Here is a 21,469-nt window from a genome sequence, read left to right on the forward strand (position 1 = left end):
TTCAATGAGTAGTTTTGGAAACCCATCTTACTCAGTGCTTTTTAAAACAGCATCACTTTTATTGCTATTCATCCATCATGTTTGCTCCTTTATCAATCAATTGGCATTTGCTTTGGAAGTCCGCTCAAATTAACTCAGTTTGCTGATATATCCCAAGTTAAACGGAAGTAAATGAAAACTTATCTTGACTCTTTACAACAATAACTTTTGGTGATATCCCCATCGAATCTCTTAGTCATCTTTTATTATTCCTTTAAAAAAAAAAAGATAGAGAGAGATTTCAGCCTTATCTTATTTGGAAATCCAGCAACATCTGGAAACCACAGGGCTTCCGGTCTCTGCTTTCTGTCCCTCCTCCCTCTTAAATAAATAAATAAATTTGATGGCAGCAAAATTATCCCATCACCGGAGGAAATGTCAGCCCTGCGCCAAGCTGAACAGACGCAGACACAGACATACAGGAAAAACAGTGATCAGATCTTCAAAGTAAGATAAATGTTGTGGAGTTTGAAGAGAAAGAGACAACGTTTCGTTAAGTCTCTATTATTTATTCATCTCCTTACTCCACTTAAAATAAAACTATTAAACTGACAATAACTGACATCAACTGACAGAACATACATTTCGTTTTCATGACAACAACCGTTGTCATGGAGACCATAAATAGAACGTTATTTGTGTGTGCGTTCTAATTCATCAGTGTCACCACAATGTACAATTTCTTTCTTTCTTTCCTTATCCTTTGAAATCTGTTCAACCTGCAGCTTCAGCTTTTGGACAACAGACCTCACCATATCAACAGAATTATTTAGCATGGGGCAGAAGTTGAATCAATCAGTGAGAAAGTGGAGCAACCCCAAACCATAACACTCCCCCCACCATGCCCCGCATTTACATGTGGTTCACGTGAGCACATTTCTCTGACCTGCAAAAAGCATGACTAATGTCACTGTGATCAAACAGTGACATACAAACTAAACTCTTTGATCTGCCCAGAGCAAATTGTTCCAAAAAGTTTGCTTACTGTCCATTTGCAAACTGTAAGCTCTAGTGTGGTCAAAGTGTGCATTTTAACACCAAATAACTACAAGAATTAGCTGTAGAATCTGTGAGGAGGTGAAATCTTTTTGGTTCAGAAAGTCTGGTCTCCGATTTAATTTCCTCGATATGTTGGCAGCTGTTTAAACTCAACACCAGTTTTAAAATAATCTTTTTTTTCCAGTGACATATTTTTAACGAGACATTGCAGAACTCTTTATATGTTTGCCCGATGACACCGTAGATTTAAATATGAAGGGAAACATCACTTTTTAAAAATATATTTTCAAGTTTTCAGGTTTATTTTGAAAAGCGTGAACGGAAGTTGCCCATTTGTACTGGCGCTAACTTTGCGGTGGTGAGTAAACGTGTTGGCTTCGCTGCGCTGCGCTGATGTTAAAGCGTGCTGTGGAACTCAGCTGCGTCCATCCACGCTATAGCAGCTACATAAGCTCCCAGAAACTGCACCGTACGGAGAGGACCGAACCACGGCCCGGCTGAGCTGGCCCGGCCCGGTGTATGGATGGTCCGGCACAATGGCAGAGGATTTGGGGGAGCCTTTGTCGTACACAAACAACAGGTCGCATGGACAATCCCTGTAACCCCCCCTCCCTCCCCACCGTATCATCTCGTGTTTTGGATGATTGTGGCACCGCCGTCGGCTTGATGTGGCTGCAGAGCCGTGCGGGAGTTGGGCATCTCCTCCGGGCTGTCGACTGAGGTGGTGGTGGTGGGGGGGAGCGGCGTGGAGCAGGTGCGTCGATGATGGAGATTTACCGCACATGCACTAATGATACCGACTTTCTGCCAGGTGGGACTTGCACAAATCCCGGTCGTCGCACAGGGTGCACCTACAATTATGTTGTATAATCAGATGTATCTGGTGAAGCTTGTCGCGTTATCTCTGTGACATGTAGGCTGGGTGATGGTGACATTTGGCGTCAACGCAGGAGCCGTGCGCGTGTGTGGTCACACACCGATACTCTCAACACGGCAGCGTATTGAGAATTCGGAGAGACATCTGGAGAGAGATGACAAATGATATTGCTCGTATTTCTAAAGTCATTGCAGCTTCATCAATAAATGACAAATGTTCTGTACAATGTATCACATCCCGGGCTGGTGTCTTCTTGCTGTGAGATATTTGCCAGTTCTCCTCCTTCCTGTTTTCAAGTTACTATTTAGGTGCTCTGACTGGATCCCGCTTCATAAACCCCATCCTGCTGTGTGGGACACCCACCTCAGAGTAGGATCAGGTTCTCTGTGTCAGTGAAAGACAGCCCCGTCCTCTTAATGCTTAGAGTGGGATAAAGCAAAAACTCACGCTTTATACACCTGGATGAGCAGCTGCAACCCCTGTCGGTGAATTCATCAACTTAGTATCTTGCATTTGATTGCAGTAAAAAAAAACAACAACAACAACAAATACTGGTGAAATTTGATATCCATGTTCCACTGTGGCCGTTTTATTTCTGGAGCGGTTGCATCATTCCAAATTTCTGCCATGGGGGTGTTTTAGGAAAGGATGTCAGAACGGGGAGTCGGTTTGGGAAGTCCAGGCCGGTGACTCAGCCGTGTAGATTTGTCAGGGTTGCCATGCTCAAGTGGTTCTTGAAAGGTGTTCCCGAGGAAAGTTTCAGCGGGAAAGCTGTCACAGTCTTTTGAGGGAGACAGAGCTGTGGCGGGCTCAGAGGATAAGCCTTTAAAAGCCTCTGCTTTATGCTGAGATTTACAGCTTATAGCTGTATAGCACCTCAGGATTCCACCTTATCCAGGTATGACACCTCTTTCAGTCACTCACAAAGGATTTCGGACTTGCCACCAGTTGAAATAGTCTGTAAGCTGCTGAATATTTGCCGTCAGATCAGGGTGTCTCTGTCACATTTGTGTGATAATGTAAGCGCTGTGAGTGAAGCTGTTTACATTTCCAGTCAGAGTTGTACTTTTTGCTGTGTTGCTGAACTGTCCGAGTTGTCCGAGATGGGCGTAATCCCCGTCTACCCCAAACCTCAGCGATATTCAGACCTCTAATCCGAGCCGGAGGGATGTTTTTGCTTTAATCTTCCCTGCTGATCTGAGTGTAATTTAATCTGACTGAAAGAAGCACTTTCCCTCTGTCACTCCTAGGTGTAGTGTGGCCGGGGGGCTCAGCAGGATGGAAATAGATGCCCGTTTTCGCTACTACTTCCAGCACCCGTGGTCACGTCTCATCGTGGCCTACCTCGTCACCTTCTTCAACTTCCTCATCTTCGCCGAGGACCCCATCTCCCACAGTCAGACAGAAGCCCATATGATTGTGGTGGGGAACTGCTTCTCCTTCCTGTTCAACAAGTACCCAGGCCTTGGGTGGAACATCCTGAAAGTAATATGCTGGATACTGGCCATTATCACTGGCCTGTTAGCCGGGAAGTTTATATTCCACCGCCAGCTCTTTGGTAAGTCATGCGCACAGTAATGCAGTGGAATGTGCAGAGTAATGGCTCTTCTCTGGGAGGGAAACGTCCTCTTGAGCTGTTCTCTTGTTGTTGCTACTCATCAGCGAGCAGCACCTTATACTCTCAATTTTACTCTAGCTGTAGTGGATTGTCATGCAGCTAACAAGGTTATTTTCACTCCCTAATCAGTCTTTGCACCCAGACTCCTCTCGTCCATCATGATTTGTACTTTATCCAACATCATAAACATCTCTCGACTAATTTTTTGCTTCAGACACAGCAATATCCAACGCAAGGAGTCACAACCACCAACTGCAGTAGCGCTTTTCACGACAGACATTTTTTGACGTATCACAGCAGAGAAGAAGAACACTTACACTGGTGTTGCAGGAGAGCAGCTCTGTTTGGCCCTGATGGGGCAGACGTAAGAAGACCAAAAGCCGATGTGCTGCTCAGTTCTTCTCCGGCACATTTCCCTTTCTCATTAACACCCGGTGCTCACGTTGTCCATCATAAATATAGTTGTATGAAATGAATGTGGCACTGATGTCCAGCGCATGAGTTGAACATTACCCTCGATGCTGTTGCAATGTCAGAATGCGGTGTGTAATATGTTAATTAATAAATGCGTACACTCGTACCTAAATATTTGATCTGTAATTAATCCATATGAAAAAAAAAACAAAACTATGATGTTTTGTATTGATTGAATGCATATGGTTAGATTTTTGTAAACAAAGTACATCCTCAATTCCCGCCAAAAAACCTGGATGAGGTACAAAATGTAAATAGAAACAACAAGCAACTAGTGGCAAACCACAGGAATCAGTATTAGATCATAACAGTGTGTTAATAGATTAAAACCAATTGAATGTTAAAAGTGAGACATTTCACCGTCTCCTGAAAAGTGTTTGCTCTGGAAGAGCCCGTCTCAGATAGGTTGGGAGAGGGCCATGTTTACTACTGTGTAGCATCTCCTCTTCTTTTAACAACAGCCTGTAAACAGCTGAGAACTGAGAGGACCAGTTGTTTGCCGTCTGGGAGAAGTATGCTGTCCCATTCTTGTCTTATATGGCATTCCAGCTGCTCGACCGTACTGGGTCTTCTTTGTAATCTAGTGGTTTGTGTTTTGTGATTTGCCAAAAGTGGAATTTGCCATTTGGTGGAAAGTCCTGGACTGCAGCTGTATTCTTCTAGCAGGAAGCCACACTGCTCTGAAAGATAAAGTTTTTCTGAAACATGCGAGGCCTTCCCATCTGGATAGGAGCAAAAGTTGCTCCAAATCTTTTAAATATCTTTCAGCATTGATGGTGCCTATCCAGATGTGTAAGAAAGGACTGAGGAAGCCAGATACCATCAGAGGTGCAGGCTTTGTACACGCTCCAAGGTTCCTTTTTTTGCGTCTTTTTTGTAAAAACAGTGAAGTATAAGTGTATATTAATACAGCACATTTACCTATAAAGCTGCTATCGTTAACATATATATATATATTTTTTTGTCAGATGGTTAAACGTGTGAGGAATTAAGACTAAAGATCAGATCAGTAAGACTTTAGGTCCGTTCGTGCTAACTTGAAGCATTTCGGGACTGTTGCTTCGCTCGGATAATATCTTGATTTTATCGGACATACCATTAGAGTAACGTGAAGACTCCGTTTAGCGATGAATTTGGCAGTTTTTACTTGTACGATGGTCTCCCACAGAAAGAGTTAGAAGCAGCGGAACGTCGTGACTGTTTTCTCACACAGCCCAGTGTCACACTGTCAGACATAGCTCACTAACTCTATTCACCTCCTGTGCATGTATACTGGCACAAGTCTGGTGGTCCAGTTAGATGGCCAATTCGAGCTGTGACCATAGCTCAACTCAACTGTTCATGCAAGTGTGCTGAGTGTTCCTGAGCCCATGTAGCGATATCCATGATAGAATTGCGTCTTTTTCTTAATGCGGTGCCACCTGAGGGCCCAAAGATCGAGGGTAATCCAATGTTGATTTTTGGCCGTATCCTTTGCACACAGCGATGTCTCAGAGTCTCTGAAACATTGAATCTTCGATGACATTATCCACTGTAGATGTGGAAATTACTCAAAGTTTCTTTTTACACACAGAAGCGTTATTCTGAAATAGCTTTATAAATCGTAGATGCATTTTTCCGAACCTCTGCTCATTGTTAGCTCTGAGAGACCCTGCCTCTCTAAGGTGCTCTTTTTTTATACCCAATTATGCCTCTGACATGTTGCCAGTCATTCTAATAATTTCATTAAACGTTCCGCCAGCTGTTTCTTTTTAGTATCGCCTACACTTCTTCATGTTCTTTCATTAAAATAGTAAAATTTCTCACTTTCAACATTTGATATGCTTTCTATGTTGAATTGTAGATAAAATATTGGTGTGAGATTTGCAAATCATTGTATTTTCTTTTTTTTTTATGACCTAAAGGGAGAGGATTCTCTGCCACTGAAGAGACCTGAAGTTCCTGAAGGCCTCATCGAGGCTTTTCTGTCTTTACATAACGTAGCGCTGCAGTTATGCTAATCCCAGTGGCCATATGTGGGTCACCAAATAGTTTATTTATTTTCAAAGCAGAGTTTCGTGTTGTCAGATGCATCAGCACTGACTGCGGCCACAGAATATACACATATCATCCGGAACATTAAAACCAGTGACAGGTGAAGTAACTCTTGTTTTGCATGGAGAACCTTCATCCCGATGTCGGTCTAGTTTTCTCTGCTCAAATAGTGAAAAGCGGCCTGTAAGATTTTATCATTATATTACAGTTTAGAGCTACAAACACTAGTAATGACAGATAGTTGCATTTAACTGTTCCAATAGTCATGTCTCTGAACTAATAGCACTTAGTAGTATTTTGATGCGCTTCTAAAGAAAAATTTGTCTTTAACAACATTGACAAATATTGAATTCTGACTATGACAAGTTGAAAAGAGCAGCAGGAACTCCTTCACCCCTATTTGCTACATATTTTTGCTCAGTACTCATGTTGCTCACTTCCCTCACCACTCACACCTCACAAGTTCATTTCCTCCTCTTTGTCACCCACTTGCCAGTCTTCTCATCCTCTCGTAGAACCTCCCTCTTCTCTTCGTTTTTTTTCCTTCCCTCTTCTCTCAAAGAGGCCGCGACTCCAGCCTCTCCAGTCCTTCACTTGTTTCAGCCCTGCTGCAGTTTGCCGTGGCTCAAATTGAACTTGCTCCGTTTCCTATTCGCTTCACATTTTCACTCAGCCCCTGATATCCCTGCTGCCAAGAGCGCGCGATGACGCGATACTTTTAGCAAGCGCAGAACCGCCAGCAAGAGGAAAAAGTGGAACATGGCTTCTGAGGGCGGTGTTTTTTTCTGTGCTGAGCGCGCGGCCTAATAATACCGGCTGCTCTATCTTCTCAAGTTGCAATCGTTTAATTGAATCAAGCGTTTCCCGACATAGGATCTGTGATAGTGTTTCAGTGTGTCTCTACCTTTGGGACAGGACCAAATGTGGAGCTGCATGGCCATGTGCGCCAACAGGGTCTTTGGAAATTTCTTAGACAGAGACGGAAACTTGACAGGTTTTAAGATGTGTATTATTTTATATATGTCATACAGGGAGAAACGTGACTTTCCCTTTGAAAAGTGCAAAGGACGTCATAATTAATTTAGTAAAAACAACAAGTGTCATCATGAGAATCATGAAACATAAATCCAAGGGTTTAATCACTCGGACCAATGTTGATTTACAACCTTAATTCCAAAACAGTTGGGACACTGTGAAAAATGCATTTAAAACCTTTATAAAAAATAGAACAAAATAGTTGTTTGTAAATGAGCATGCGTAGTAGTAAATATGTGAGAGTGGAGATACTTTGTGGATCCATATGTGTGCGGGTTTGCCCGTCTTGATACTGCAACAGTTTAGAGGAGGAAGATAAGGCGAGAGATGTGGATAAAGAGGCTGATGTAGAGAGTTGGAGAGACGAGAGATATCCTGTTTAACATTTCGGCACAGCGGTTACGTAATCGTAAACCCAAGTAGGCTATTAAAGCTCCACTGTAAGAAGAAAAAAAATGAACACAGGTTTAAGCATCTCAAAAGCTTTTTGCGGTCACAGCCTGTGTCAGTTGTGTTTTCTGTTTGATTTAGCTTCCTTACCTAAAGTACCTCTTTTAGTTCCTGTCATCCACAGTTAAGCTTCATGGTACATCAATTTGTCACAAACCTGCGAGTTGATATTGTTTGTAAAAGGTGACTCATTCCCTGCATCACTGATCATTCATGATGGCCTAGAAAATCTTTCTCTGTGAGGAACACATCATCCTCTCTCTAATGTTTTCTTTGCTGTATTTCCCACAATACGTGATAAATCCCCTCGATAACCCACATAAATTATCAATCCAATCGACCACATTTTTTTAATTGCAGCTTTTTTTTGTTTGTTTTTGTGTGTGGCCGTATAGATCAGGCAGATGATATCCATTTTCCCCCTTCCACTATTGGAGAAAAATCAACTATAGTTGATGAATAACTTGTGACAGATTATATGATTCAAGGAACAACCTGCTCCATTCAGTCACTTAAGGCAGTGTGTGCTCTCTAATCGAGTGGGTGCTGGCCAATGACTTCTGGTTAAGCAGAGGAAGACTGGCTGTCATTATGCATTTGTATTAAGTCTGAGGTCACACTGGTTTTGTGAGAAGTCTGTTTCATTCGAGCATGGTTCGTTTGCACGCAAAAAACACGGATCAGATATGGCCATCTTCCTAAATATTTTGAGTCAAGACTGCTTTTAGTCTTTTAAGAACGAGGTTGAGGAAAAAACAGCTATGTTATCGTGTCACAATTAAAGAATGTCCCATATAAAAACTACCAAATGGTTCCACAGAACAGAAATGTCCTTTGAATCTAAATAATGAAGCCGTAGTAGAATCAACAATCAACTAACGTATGTACACATTCACTGACGGATTTTCACGGATTCAAATCCTAACGGATGGATTTAAGACAAATTTAGGAAAAAAGTCATGGACAGAAGTCAGCAGATAGCTGACAGATAGTTTCATAGCGCACCGGCAAGTGATAGTGAAGGATTAAACCTCTGCTGTCAACATCCGTTAGTAAATGAATGTATGACAGGTCAAGTGATGTGGACATGATGCTAAAGATGGTCAAAACTATATATATGTAATCTACAAAAGACATTAAAGGGATCATTTGGCATTTTTGCCTTGATGAGAAGCTCTTGGTCACCAGCAATAAGCTCTTAGCAGGATTTTGGTTGGATTTTTGAGCACTCTTCTTTGCAGAATTGGAAGTGTTTTAAGGAAAGTCCACAAATCTTTGAAAGGTCTAAGGTCAAGACTTTTGGAAGGCCGTTCCAAAAGCGTAGCGTTTGTCTAATTTATTTATTCTACAGCCAGCTCTGGTGTGTGCTTGGGGTCATTGTCCTGTTGGAAAATCAAGATTTTCCGGTGAAATAGTCCCAGAGCATGATGCTACCACCACCATGGTTAACAATGGCTCACTTGGGGTAGCTCTAACACGCCTGCGGTCATCTGGGTAAATGATAAACAAGAAGTGGAAATAATATATATATATATATATCATTGTATTGGAGTGCTGAATTAAGATGACAGATTTAGGTGTCATGTCTAAAATAGTTTTGGTAATGTTCCGTCTTTCTGAGTTGTTAGTTAGGGTAATTTGTGTATCAGTTTTGTAGATTTTTGTTGGGGTTTGTGGGATTTAGACTACCCTGTTTGATGGTAGAGTTTGAGAAGGAATTGGTGGTAGTCTATAAAAGGCTGTCAGTTAATACCAGTAGCTGCTGCTGCTATGACCTGAGGCTGCCTGAGGGACAGAGGTCTGTCTATGTGTGTCATGATGTCATTCGTTGGCTGTGGGTGAATAAACACCTGGCTGGCCCGCACCAAACCTCTGCCTCCAGCCTCCTGTTTGATCCATAGACCATCCTAACAGTTTTTCATTAAATCTAAGGTAAAACAATGTAGTCATAAAAACTGTCAAATAAAACAGATTAATGCGCTTTATATTCCATAACAGAGGCCTCAAACACGGTTATTTTAATGCAGCAATGCCACACTACATCAGTTCAGCTATATACTATATGCCTAGTGAAAAGAGGAGTACTATCCTGTTTGTGAGGGTCCTTATGGACCATTCTTTTGTACAGAAAGAGAAGAAGAGACCATGAGACATCAGCTAGCACGCTTTGGTGCGAGAAACAGCTCAGGTTGAGACAGAACAAATACATGACTCATCAGTTCTTGTCCAACAATTTGTGTCAAAAATCTACTCACTAATACAGTGCAGATATGCTATCCCTGTGATCCCCCGAATGGTCCTTTGCAATAAATGATCATCTCGCTCCCGTAATGGAAAAGGTAAAACTGCTTATCTGCCTTTGGCCTCCAGATTAGCATAACATATTCACCTGTGTCTCTCCAAGGCTTTGCAAATTCTGGAAGATAAATTGAATTGTAATTTTTGAGTCATGTCCCACCTGGATTAGATCCTGCTTTACATGTTATTACAGACACTCACATTTAATCAAACTCTGCATGCTCTTCTCCACTCGGCTGACTCATCCGAGACTCCGGCTGCAGTGAACAGCACAGAAAGAGGTGAAAGTGCCGTGCTTCCTTTGATCAGGACTGATGTGATGAGGGGAGGTTTTGCGGTGCCCTGTGTTTGTGTGTGTTGCAGACAGTGAGCCATAGCGCCGGGTTGCTCTGATGCTGAATTCTTCTCAACCCCTTTTCCCTGGTCCTGATTGTAGCCTATGGGATGCCATCTGGGTTCTGTCATATATTATTACTCTGGAAAGCAATGACTGTGGTGGCTTATGTATAGCAGTCTGTTCCTGGGGACTGGCAGGGTGTGTGTTTGAGGGAGTAAATGTGTGACTGGCACAATTGTGTCGGATGTTTCAATTGTCCACGCGTTTCTTTTAGGGGATGTGTGGCAGCTGTGGGTGAATAAACGTCTCTGCATTTTTTTTTTTGTAACTACAAACAAAAAACTAAACAGTAACTGATAATACTTTTGAACGGTTGAAGACACAGATGCCACAGAAGCTATCGATGTATCAGTTTCCATCAGGATGTGTTGACTCCTCCCTGCCTCCCTTACGCACAAACTCAAAGGTCAGTAGTAGCACTTGTTTTTTCAGCCATTTCTTGTAGCTGTGAGAGCTGCAGGGAAGAGAAAAAGCACTCTGACTGTGAATATAGGAAGTGGAAGCAGAGTGCTGCACACTGTAAGTCCCTGGCATTCAGCTCTTTTGAAATCACAGTCATTCTGAACGTATCTGCGATGAAAGAGGGAATGGTGCAGGTGTCGGGTATTGCAACACCTCTCCAGTATCAATATATATATATCATGCGATATCAATCTGCTGACCGCCCTTTTTGCTTTATTATCTTTCAGTTCTATAGTGATGCCCACCCATTACTGTTGCTTTTCTACCCATCATATCAGCGTAAGAAGGGAATTGTATAGAAGCATTGCATGTGTAGCTTATGCGTTCCCCAAGTGGCCAAAATGCCAACCAATGTCAGCAGAAGTACAGTTTAGCTTGTATATTCTAAGAAGAAGCTCAAAAAATGATAAGAAGCTCAAAAAGATATGGAGACATTGTCATTGTCAAAGATTGATTAGAAATCGACGAGCAGAGCAGACGAGTCGAAGTCAGTGAGCGATGGAAATAAAGGAAAGCAGCCAAAGCAAAACTGCAGTTTTATCAGAAATGTGTCTTCTTTTAGTCTGGAACCCAGTCATAAATAACGAAATGAAATCATCTACCAGGCCACTTACTGGAGCAGCTACAGTGGCACAGCAGCCAACTCTGTGTCTCAGCTCTTTTTTCGCTGCAGTGTCTCTGTGGAGGGAGTTTTGTTGTCGCTCTCCACCTTTGATTTATTATCCAGACTCTTAGTTACAGGGGAGACCAGCTCTGGGCACAAAGTCATAATTCGAACTACCAACACACCCCGCCCCGGTGATGCTGCAGCTCACTAAATGTGTGATATGATGAATGCCTATGGAAGTGCCTTTATACTAGGATCCAGATAGAGACGAGGCCAAAGCTCATTGCGCTGTGGGTTTTCTTTTTGGGAGGATGCTTGCTTGCCTCCCTGAGGGCAGGAGTGTTTTTGTGATGCATGGAATCCAAAGAAGATGCAGTAGTTGCTGAAATCAAAAGTCGATAAAGGTGCGTGCACAAACAGCTTGCATAATGTGTGCCACTGATGGTGGCTTTGACTGTGACCAAATGTGAGCCATGTTTTAGTTTTCAAGGCTCCCTATTTAATGAAATTTAATGAAAAGACATCTGATACAGGATATAAATCCTCTATAATCAGACTCAAGATTATAACAACATACACAAAACAAACATAATATACCATTATTTACTTTTCATATTGGTATTAATCACATTTTCCGTTGAAAATCCCTCGTTTACTGCACTTCATTCAATATGTTTGAGCAGCATGTTAATAAGGCATGAACAGCTGTTACTTCTTCCCTGCACAGGTGCAAATAACTAATAGTTCATTCACCTGTGCTTTTTTTAATATTTGATTCATATCTTTTAAACTTCTGAAAATTCAATTCAGGAATCTTGTAACTTTGTTCACCACCGTTGAAGCTATTGTCATCAGTGGAGGGCGTCACATATCTTTTCTTTCCAGAATATAGCGTAATAAATGCCCACCGATGTTGTGGTTTGCATAGAAAAAACAAGGCTCCTTGTGTGACTGTTTTGATTCTAAACTAATTTCATATCGTGCAAAATGTCCCGGCGGTTTAAAATTTTGTGCAGAGTTAACGGAGCCCGTTCCACGCTGATGAGGAAAATTAGTGAATTAGGAGAATTATTGAATTCCTTTGCTGTGTTTGGAACCACCTTCATTTTTTCTATTTGCGACTCACAGATTCACTTTTAGATCATTTTTTTTTCAGTTTGGAAATACCTAAAGTGACTGAGAATTGATACCAAGTCTTAATGGGCTGCTCTTCGGTCACAGCTTCTAGCTTTATTTTTAATTTGACTTTATTTCCAGAACGATTAAACTTTGGAATCTTGTGCGATCCGCTTTGGCCCATTGGAGTCTTCCATTTGAACTGCTGATGTTTTCAACCCCTCCACATCTGAAAGGGTGTGCCTTTTTGTTATGCTTCTCCTACACCTAATCATGTTACTGACTTGTTGCCAATTAATCTGGTGAGATTAGCTGAGATGTGTCTCACTGCCTGTTTTTTTTTTTATCCCTTTATTAGCATCACACAACCCTTCTTTTCAAATCACAACCGTTTTGAAACGTGTTGCAAATGAAAATGCCAACGTAACCATTTATTAGAACAATATTATTTATTTTTCTGCTGCATTTCAAATGTACATTCATATCTTTGTGTTCTGCTCTAATTTACATAATACACACCTTCTCAACCTTTACGAAAGCAGCTATGTAATTGTGCTGTTAACATCTGCATTTGGCACTCATGTAACAGTAATACAGAGAAGGCCTTTTAAAGCAACAAGCCAGAAAAATTTAATTTTGCATACTCATTCGCCAGTAACTCCCACCCTCCGGCTGCCTCGACAACACAGGCTCCTGTATCTGTCTCTTTTAAAGGCCAGCAGCTTCCTCTTAAACTGCTTACTCGCTACAATATAGAGCACCGGGTCCAGGCAGCTGCTTAAACTACACACGACCTCACAGAGCTCATAGGATGCATAAAGCACTTTGTTGTTAGAGGGCGTCACCAGGTCACGGGTCATCGTGAAGGCCAGGGTGATGACCATGATGTGATAGGGCACGAAAGAGACAGCAAAGACGATTAAGGAGGCGGTGATGAGCCGCAGCGGCTTCCTTCTCGCTGGCTGGGCTTCCCCGTTCCTTCTTCCTGTTCGGAGACGCCTCAGAACACAAACTGTCATGATGTAAAAAGCCAGCATGGCACCGAAAGGGAGCAGGAAGCATACTGTTGTTCGGAGGATGGTGATTATTTTGAGGTGGAGAAAAGGACCCTTGATGTGGTCAATACACACGGTGGCGCTTTCTGAGCGCCGACTGGCAAAAATTGCAAACAGGTCAGGAATGGAGCTCAGGACGAGGCCGACCCACGCGCAGGCTGAACATATCTTGGCTTTACCCACGCCCCACCAGCGGAGAGACCTGATAGGGTGTACTGTTCCGACATAGCGGTCAAAACTGATCAGAGTGAGGAAGAGGATGCTGCCATATATGTTGACGTTGAAGGAGATCCTTTTGACACGGCAGAAGACCTGTATGTCTCTGCGGTACGGCCTCTGGAATTTGAAGTAGAGGGTGAAGGGGAGGGTGAGGATCCAGGCCGAGTCACACAGAGCCAGGTTTAACAGGAAAACGCTGCTGGTGCTTAAGGTTTTCCTCAAGCAGGTGTAGTTGATTAGCACTGCCACGTTTCCCAGGATCCCCACAGGAAGTGCGACTGTGAAGAGCACCAGCAGGATGCAGCAGTACCACTGGCCATTCCCAAAATTCCTGCAGAATTCTGTCGACTGATTCAGGAACCCAAAAAACGCATCTGGGATTTAAGAACAAGAAGTCTGTCTTAGTCAGTTTTCCAACCATATGTATTATCCCTTTATGTTAGGAGAGATGATGCATCAATTCCACCATATTCAGTTAAAGGGAACAGGTTGTTAAAACAGAAATAGATTTAAATGAATTGATTCATTCTCGATAAATGCAAATGAGCAACTTAATAAAGCCTTTTTTAGGATGTCACACCAATGTTTAATTTTTATTTTTAATTTACCTTTAATAACAATGAAACTCAAGAAATGCCTCATAGCTGCAACACGGTGCTATTGTGAATTATGTGGAGCAATTATTGTAGCTTTCAGCCAAATCAGAGTCAAATGTGTGATAAATACCTCTAATCAGTTTCTAATTTGTGTTGTTTTGTTTGTAGCAACTCAACATCATGCACTTATCGTAACTAAGCTACTTTCTTAGTTGGATTAGTAGCATGTCCAGCCTATGGTTCAACAGAATCGCATGTGTAATATTTCCCCTCAGCTGAGGATCAATACCAGCCACAGGTTGTTGCCTCAACAAGGAGAAAGCACAGGTAAAAATTGAGAATCCATTATGAATCATCCTTTTAACAGATTTAATGCTGAAAAGATGTGATGGAATTCACATTACGTTATGGTTAGATACGACGATTCATCGAGTTTTTAGATGACAGTTGAGTTATTGTTGAAAATCCAACATTTATTCGACTTTTGTCATGACAAACTCTTTCAGTTTGGTTTCAGTGTCAGCCATCAACTGTCAAATTCTGTACTTCTGCCAACATTTCCATTTAGTTTCTGTCTGAATTTGCTCTCTTGGGTTTTATCAGGTGAATAGTAAAACGGTGGCAGTCTTTTTAAAGCTAATTTTAAAAGCTATATCTGAAAGTCTCAACATGCTGTCCTCCAGAGAGGGTTATGTGTTCAACTTAAGTTACCATGGTGATCAAGCCAGGGTAAAAGGGAGCCACCTCTTACATTAAAAGCTCAAAAGCTATCTTGCGCTTTTTATTTTGCTTTGTAGTCAACCCTGTGCACTTTTTGAATAGCTATTTTGGGGCCTTTCATGAGTATTTTACAAAAATAATTTTTTTTATAACTCCAGCTAAGTTTAGTCACCTTAAGTCACGACTCACACAAGACGCAAGTAGTTTCCTTGCATTTATCTAACTTGGCCCAAGTTCTCTGATAGGGATCCTGCATCAAGCCTACAGTGATCTACACCTACCAGGTTAGATGTTATGCTCAGAAAACAACAACCTCCAGCACTCGCATATTATCAGCAGCAGATTAAAACATGCTGTTTATTAACTGATTATGACCCTGATTATTAAAAGGCTGAAATTCTGCGTGATTGGATCCACATAAATGATAGTTGTGCTTATACTTTGAGCCCCCACCCCCCTGAGATTTGAATTACTTTCAGATGAATACAGATCCTACTCTTTTGTTTTCATTAAACCTGCAGTTAAGTCCTGTCCTCAGAGTGTACTTTCCATAAGACTTGTCCACCCACTCTCTCTCAGGACTCTCTTATTTACAGTAGCTGTCTCCATAGTCTCGAGGCGTCGCCAGGAAGTGAAAGCTTGACTGTCTGCTATGAACCATGCGACCTGAGGGACTGTTGATCTATTGCCTCCGACATGTCGACTGCTGTTCTCAGTTAATTAAGAGATAACACATTCATTTTGTTCACTTGATCGGTTCAGGAACAGTTTACAGTAGTTTCCGTCGGCCTCTAAGTGTCCACAGAGATGCAGAAGGGCCAAAGCTCACCGATTGCATTTCAAATTTTTCTAAATCACTCAGGAATATTTATCCCACAGCTATTCTATAAATAATAAGCTGGTAAAAAAGACCATTTGTCATCAGGACTTTTGCTGCCGTGGTGAGTTTGACATTTTCATATTTCAGACATGTTAATCAAATAAAAATGAATTTGCGATTTGATTTAAGAGTTATTATTTAAGGACTAAAGTAGAATATCATTACAGATAGATTTGTCGTATTTGAGGACCAAATTGAACTCACCTCCCTCAGCTGCGTCAGACATGTTGAGGAGCGTTGTCATGATGAAGCGAGGCTGATCACATCTCCTCCACCAGCTGTCTGCTTCACATCTGTCTGGAGCTGATCAATGAGCAGCTTTACCTGAGACACTGTGACGTATGTGTGTGTGTGTGTGTGTGTGTGTGTGTGTGTGTGCGCGCGCGCGGGTGCAATGCGATAAAGAAAGGATTAAGCAAAACTACTCTTTAAACATTGAAGAGAATTGCTTGTCCACGTGTGCCAATGCAAATGTTTAAACTAATGGTCTGTGCTAGTTTTCAGTGTTTGTTTTTCAACTGTCTGCATGAGCTGTAAGTGGATTGCTCCCATAAATCTGGTGCTTTTATAATCTGAGCACTTCCCAGAATCTCATCCTCCAACAGAGGAGCAGACGGGTAACTGTTAAGCAGGAGTTCGAATGACCTAATTACCCGAAACAATCGGGACCGAGGATGCTTCAAAGGAAATGACTGTGAAGTGGAACACCGTGTTACGGTACAATTTGATAAAACAACAGCTTCTTCAGGGTAAAAGAAAAGAAAAAAAGCCTAATATTTACACATAAGAAGTTCAATCTTTTGTCCACGATTAGACCTTGTAATTGTTACAAATTGTTGAAAAGATTCTAGCTTTTACATTGTTCTAAATGGTCAATTTCAGTTTATTTTTACCCTGTTCTAAATAATTTATTACAGCTGATGGAGTGTTTCCCCTGTTGGCCTTTAAAGCCACATTCCAAGTGTTTTGAAATGAAGGATTTCCCAGTGATTTCTAAGACCGGGCATTTATAAAGTTAGACGCGACATATTTGATTGAATTCATGCTCATGTTCATCATTTACATATCCTGCACAACATCTTACCGTCTCTCGTCTCTGCTAACAAAAATGTGTCATGTGATTTTGTGCTTCGGAGCACGGCAGGTCTGTGTGGTGTCCAAGTATCACCAGCAGATGGAGACTTGGCTACGTCTCTGATTTAGAAACTACATTTGGGGAAAGGTGGGCATGATCTCATCCCAGCCGCACAGCGTGAGCGGCCTTACAGGCACGATGCTGGAAAATAATGCTGGAAATATAAAAGCGCTCTTTTGAGTGAAGCACGGGGTTTTTAATCTACATGTTTACAGTGGGGGTAAGACATATTTTACACTTTACTTTCATTTCTTGTCTTTTTGTGCCTGGGGTTTGTGTGTGGCTGTCTCATTCACGTGTCTTGTTGTTGTCCCCTGCTGGATTAAGCCTCGTATGAGACAGTGCTCATGAATCACTCCTTATCAGGGTCCTCTAGGTGCGATGAGTCAAACGCCTTGGCTGAATGGTCCTGAATCACCCCTCCTTAAATCCCACCCATGTAGGCTGTGTGTGTGTGTGTGTGTCCGTGCTCGATGGCGCGGCGTGCTGCTTTGAAAGTCAGATCCGCTGATACACACTGTGCGCCGACATCCAAGCCAGGGCTCATTGGCACTGGAAGCAATTAAGTTCACCCAAGCAAGTCAACTCAATTATGCAACTGTGATGAGCCCTGAAATACCACAGACCAAGACATATGTGTGGCCTCTCACTTTTGGCCCAAACCTGCAAGATTTTGAGGTTATCAAAGGGAATATTGTAGTTTGTGCCATCTTCAACAGAGATGAAGTAAATAGTCACAACATTTAAATGTCATATTTTAACTTTAGAAAGGCTTTTGACCTCTCAGTAGGAGCCAAATTCATTATGAATGCACCTAAACCCCCCCCCCCTTAGGAATCTCAACATCATAGTTTTTTATGTGCACAGCACAAAACACTAACGGTGAGCAACCCGAGGCTGAACAGCACGTAAAACTATTGAAGAGCAAACCAGCCAGGCTTTAATGGGAAAATAAATGGAGCATTCTGCTTTGCTGTCTCTCCGGCGGCGTGTGTGTGCGCGCACGCACACACGTGGACACGAACACAATGAGCTCTCGGAGGAGCTGTAACTGAAAGGGATGCTGACTGAGCTGGAGGAGAAGAAAAACAAAGAGTTGTTCCTGGGAAGATGGACGCTTCTGGCACCGGTTCAGAGCTGCCACAGATTGAGTAGCGCGTGTGTGTATGTGTGTGTGTTAGTAATACAGTGATATGTGGTAGAAATTGAGTTAAATAAACAAGCTAACTCGTACAGGATTTCTGAGTTAACACAGGGGTCCACTGCGTGAGAGCAGAACTTTATAAACTGCCTGCCAAATACTTTGAAGTTTCCTCTCAATTGTTTTTAAAGGGACATTTCACAAGACTTTTGACATAGTTGAGCTTCCTTGTTCAGGCTGGTTTTGAATAGGGTTGGGTTGTCTGTGACTTTTTAGGAAACTCTATCAAGATGATGCCATAATAATGTCATGAGGGATATCTGAATGTCATTTAGAATCTATCAACATCTTTGTCGTTAAGCGTTTGTTTTTTTCAATATCTTCAACTGGTCTCTATGCCACTTCTATTGCTGCAAATCATTCACCGTACCAGTGACCAATGCCGTGTATACCTTTGCATTGCTTTGATACCAAACACATTCAAACTTTTCTTCCTCCAAAATTATATACAAGTACAACTACTTATAAAGACAGTAAGACACTGTTCAAGACAGATAATTTTCCATGATTTGAATGATACTGCATCTTGCTGCTCTTACTGTTCCCCCATAGACTCATGTGATCATATCATTAGCCATGAATACTGTTTCTTAGATACAAAGCCTGCCCCTACAGCGATTAATGCCGTTGGGAGTCAGATCTGCCCTACATGCATACACACTAGTAGACTCAAACAGGCCTAGATGCTCCATCAATACATTCACATATTTGTCTGTTTTATGTATAATATATATTTTTATGATGATCTCCCACAGAGGAAGTTGGAAGCAGCAGAGTGTCTTGAATGTTTTCTCCTACAGCGCCTGACACATTCACCTAAATTCTCAAAAATATAGCTTCAGTACTTCCTTTTCCATCGCCTGTAGCATCGGAACGTGTATGAACTCTAACTTCATTTAATGTGGCTCCACTTGCCGCTATTCATCTTCCGCCATGTTGTCCTCTGTTTGCAAACAACAGCACACATTTCACACTGACCTCTGATTCACTCGGCATGAACCACCCTGCCTGCATCAACATGTTACTGAGGCTTAAACAGTGAACATGCGTGAAGTGGAAAGCCTGCGTCACCTCATTCTGGTCGTGTTCATTTCAATGAGACATTCGCTTTTAGAGCGTGTCGTTTTTGTCATGTCGAAGAAGGCCCAACCTTTCAACTTTAAGGTACAGGATTGTGCTCGTTCATGTGGATACGCTGATATGGAGGTAATAAAAACACAAGACTCTAGTCCGTTGCTATACAGTACTGTGACAGATTTTCAGATGCCCTGTAGTCTACAGTAAGATTCTAAGATCCATTATGTCTGTTTCAAGAAGACACTTAAGATCTTGATATATCAGCATCAGCAAAATGAATCTGTCTCCTCTATCTATGTGGATGTTAAAATCCGTAGTTTATTTTCTATATATTCTGTTTCATCCACCCTTAACGTGAACTGTAGATTGCCTCTGTTCCACAGGCTGTGTGGGAGGTAGATCAAAGACATAACAGTTGTTGTATGTTGACATTATGCATGTGCATGTGGTCTTTCCCAGATCTGAGTCATTCATACTTTCATTCCACTCCGATCAGGGGAAAAAAAAAAAAAAAAAAGTGAGCTCTTAATTGAAAAGTTTACATTTTTCTGTTTGTCACAGCAACAAGCTACTGCGATATAATAAACCCTGTTGTCTTCGTGAGTTTAGCCGAGACCTGCCACCAGAGGACAAGCTCGTTTGATTACGTATTCAGTGCAGAATGCTGCGTATCCGAATCAATCTCATGCTCTGCCAGATAGATATTTCTCCATAATTTGATTCTTAGCCAGAAGTCTGAAAAACCCACAGCAGGTCTCAAATGTTTGAATAATTTCTCAAATCGTGTGGAACTTGCATCGTGAAACACAAGCTAGTATCCAGCAGTTAGCGTAATGTTTATTTGAAGTAGTTGAGATGGATGACGAAATTTTTGACATCAGTCTAGAAAAGACATGAACTTCGGCGTTGTGGAAGTAACGCCTCAGAGTGTTTTTTTGCCTCGGTTTCATTGCCCAAAGGCCACATGTCTGACAGAAAAGGACATTATTGATCTCTGTGCCTAATTTATTGACTTTCGCCTCCTTTTTCATGGCCGCACATGCTAGCGGATTGACGTGCCGTTTGAACCCTCACTGACAGCAGTGTCCTTGTCGTGCTCCCTTTAGGTCGATACCTGCGGCTGAAAATGTTCCGCGAGGATCATGGCTCCTGGATGACCATGTTCTTCAGCACCATCCTCTTCCTCTTCATCTTCTCACACATCTACAACTTGTTCCTGCTGATGGCTGGGAGCATGAAGTAAGGCATTCAATCTCTCTACCCCCCCCCCCCCCCCACCTCCCACCTCCCACCACACGTCTTTTCCCCCACCCCCCATTCTGTGCTTCACATTTGTTAGAGCCACTGTATGCTCCCTTTTGGCTGCTGTGATTGATCTTAACGTCTCGCCTGAACAGAGACTCGATACCAGTCTGATTAATCAGCCCACACTTTAAATCACAGGTAGGCACAGGCAAGGGGAAGGTGGTTAATCCTGAAAGATCACCTTCAGCACCCGCTCTTATTCTCCCATGATCATGGCTTTTTTTTTCTTTTTTTTTTTTACTCCTCTGGCTGAAAACCAAAATGTTTTTGCCTTGTCTCTCAGTATGCGTCGTGTTTGTTCCCTTTTTTTTTTCTGTGCTGCTGCCCCAGCTTACCTGCTGGGAAACCACTGTGTGCACAGCAGAGCTTGACACCAACACATCAAGCCTTGACAGGAATCCGTTTATGCATTTGCAATGTGTCCGTCCAGAGCGAGAAAAAAAAAAACATGCCCTTGAAGCCAGCCAGCCAGACGTGAGGTCACAGATGATTTAGTTTGTTTTCGAGGCAAAAAAAAAAGAAGAAGAAAAAGCCAAAACAAAATAGTGTGGCAGGTGTCTGTTCAGGTGCAACCTGTCAAGAGGGAGGCCAGGGCTGTAATCGGACCTGTCCATACAATGCTGTTTTTCCATATTAACAACAGGCTTCAGCTATCCATAAGGTGCAGGCAGATGAAGGCTGTTAGCTAGCAGGCAAGGTGTTGTGTTTTTCTATGGCCGGAGGGATGAGATTGTATAATCAGCCCATCTGTCACTCTGGCCAGCACAGTGACACCGGCATCCATCTTGTTCATTCTCTCTAGTTGGCCAAGAAAAAGGGAAGCGACCGGCTGAGCGACGGGGCAGGTCCGCTGAGACGATGAATGTTGCTTGCTC

At 42.3% G+C, this 21,469-nt stretch overlaps 1 protein-coding gene across 2 annotated transcripts in view; it reads left to right on the forward strand.

Moving 5' to 3' along the window:
- The first annotated feature begins 1,397 nt into the window (after positions 1-1,397).
- The window catches only part of tmem117 (transmembrane protein 117), a 43,952-nt gene continuing 23,880 nt past the window's right edge, over positions 1,398-21,469 (forward strand). Inside the window, exons 1-3 of one of the 2 annotated variants that reach the window (XM_072386205.1) lie at positions 1,398-1,849; positions 3,166-3,473; positions 20,396-20,528. In XM_072386205.1, coding sequence (XP_072242306.1) covers positions 3,194-3,473; positions 20,396-20,528 — 413 coding nt within the window. In that variant the 5' untranslated portion in view covers positions 1,398-1,849; positions 3,166-3,193. The remainder of the gene's footprint in view (positions 1,850-3,165; positions 3,474-20,395; positions 20,529-21,469) is intronic. The other variant, XM_072386206.1, reaches the window with a different exon arrangement.

Source organism: Leuresthes tenuis, unplaced genomic scaffold, assembly GCF_036924035.1.
Source record: "Leuresthes tenuis unplaced genomic scaffold, fLeuTen1.0.hap1 SCAF_5, whole genome shotgun sequence".
In the NCBI taxonomy this organism is placed as follows: domain Eukaryota; kingdom Metazoa; phylum Chordata; class Actinopteri; order Atheriniformes; family Atherinopsidae; genus Leuresthes; species Leuresthes tenuis.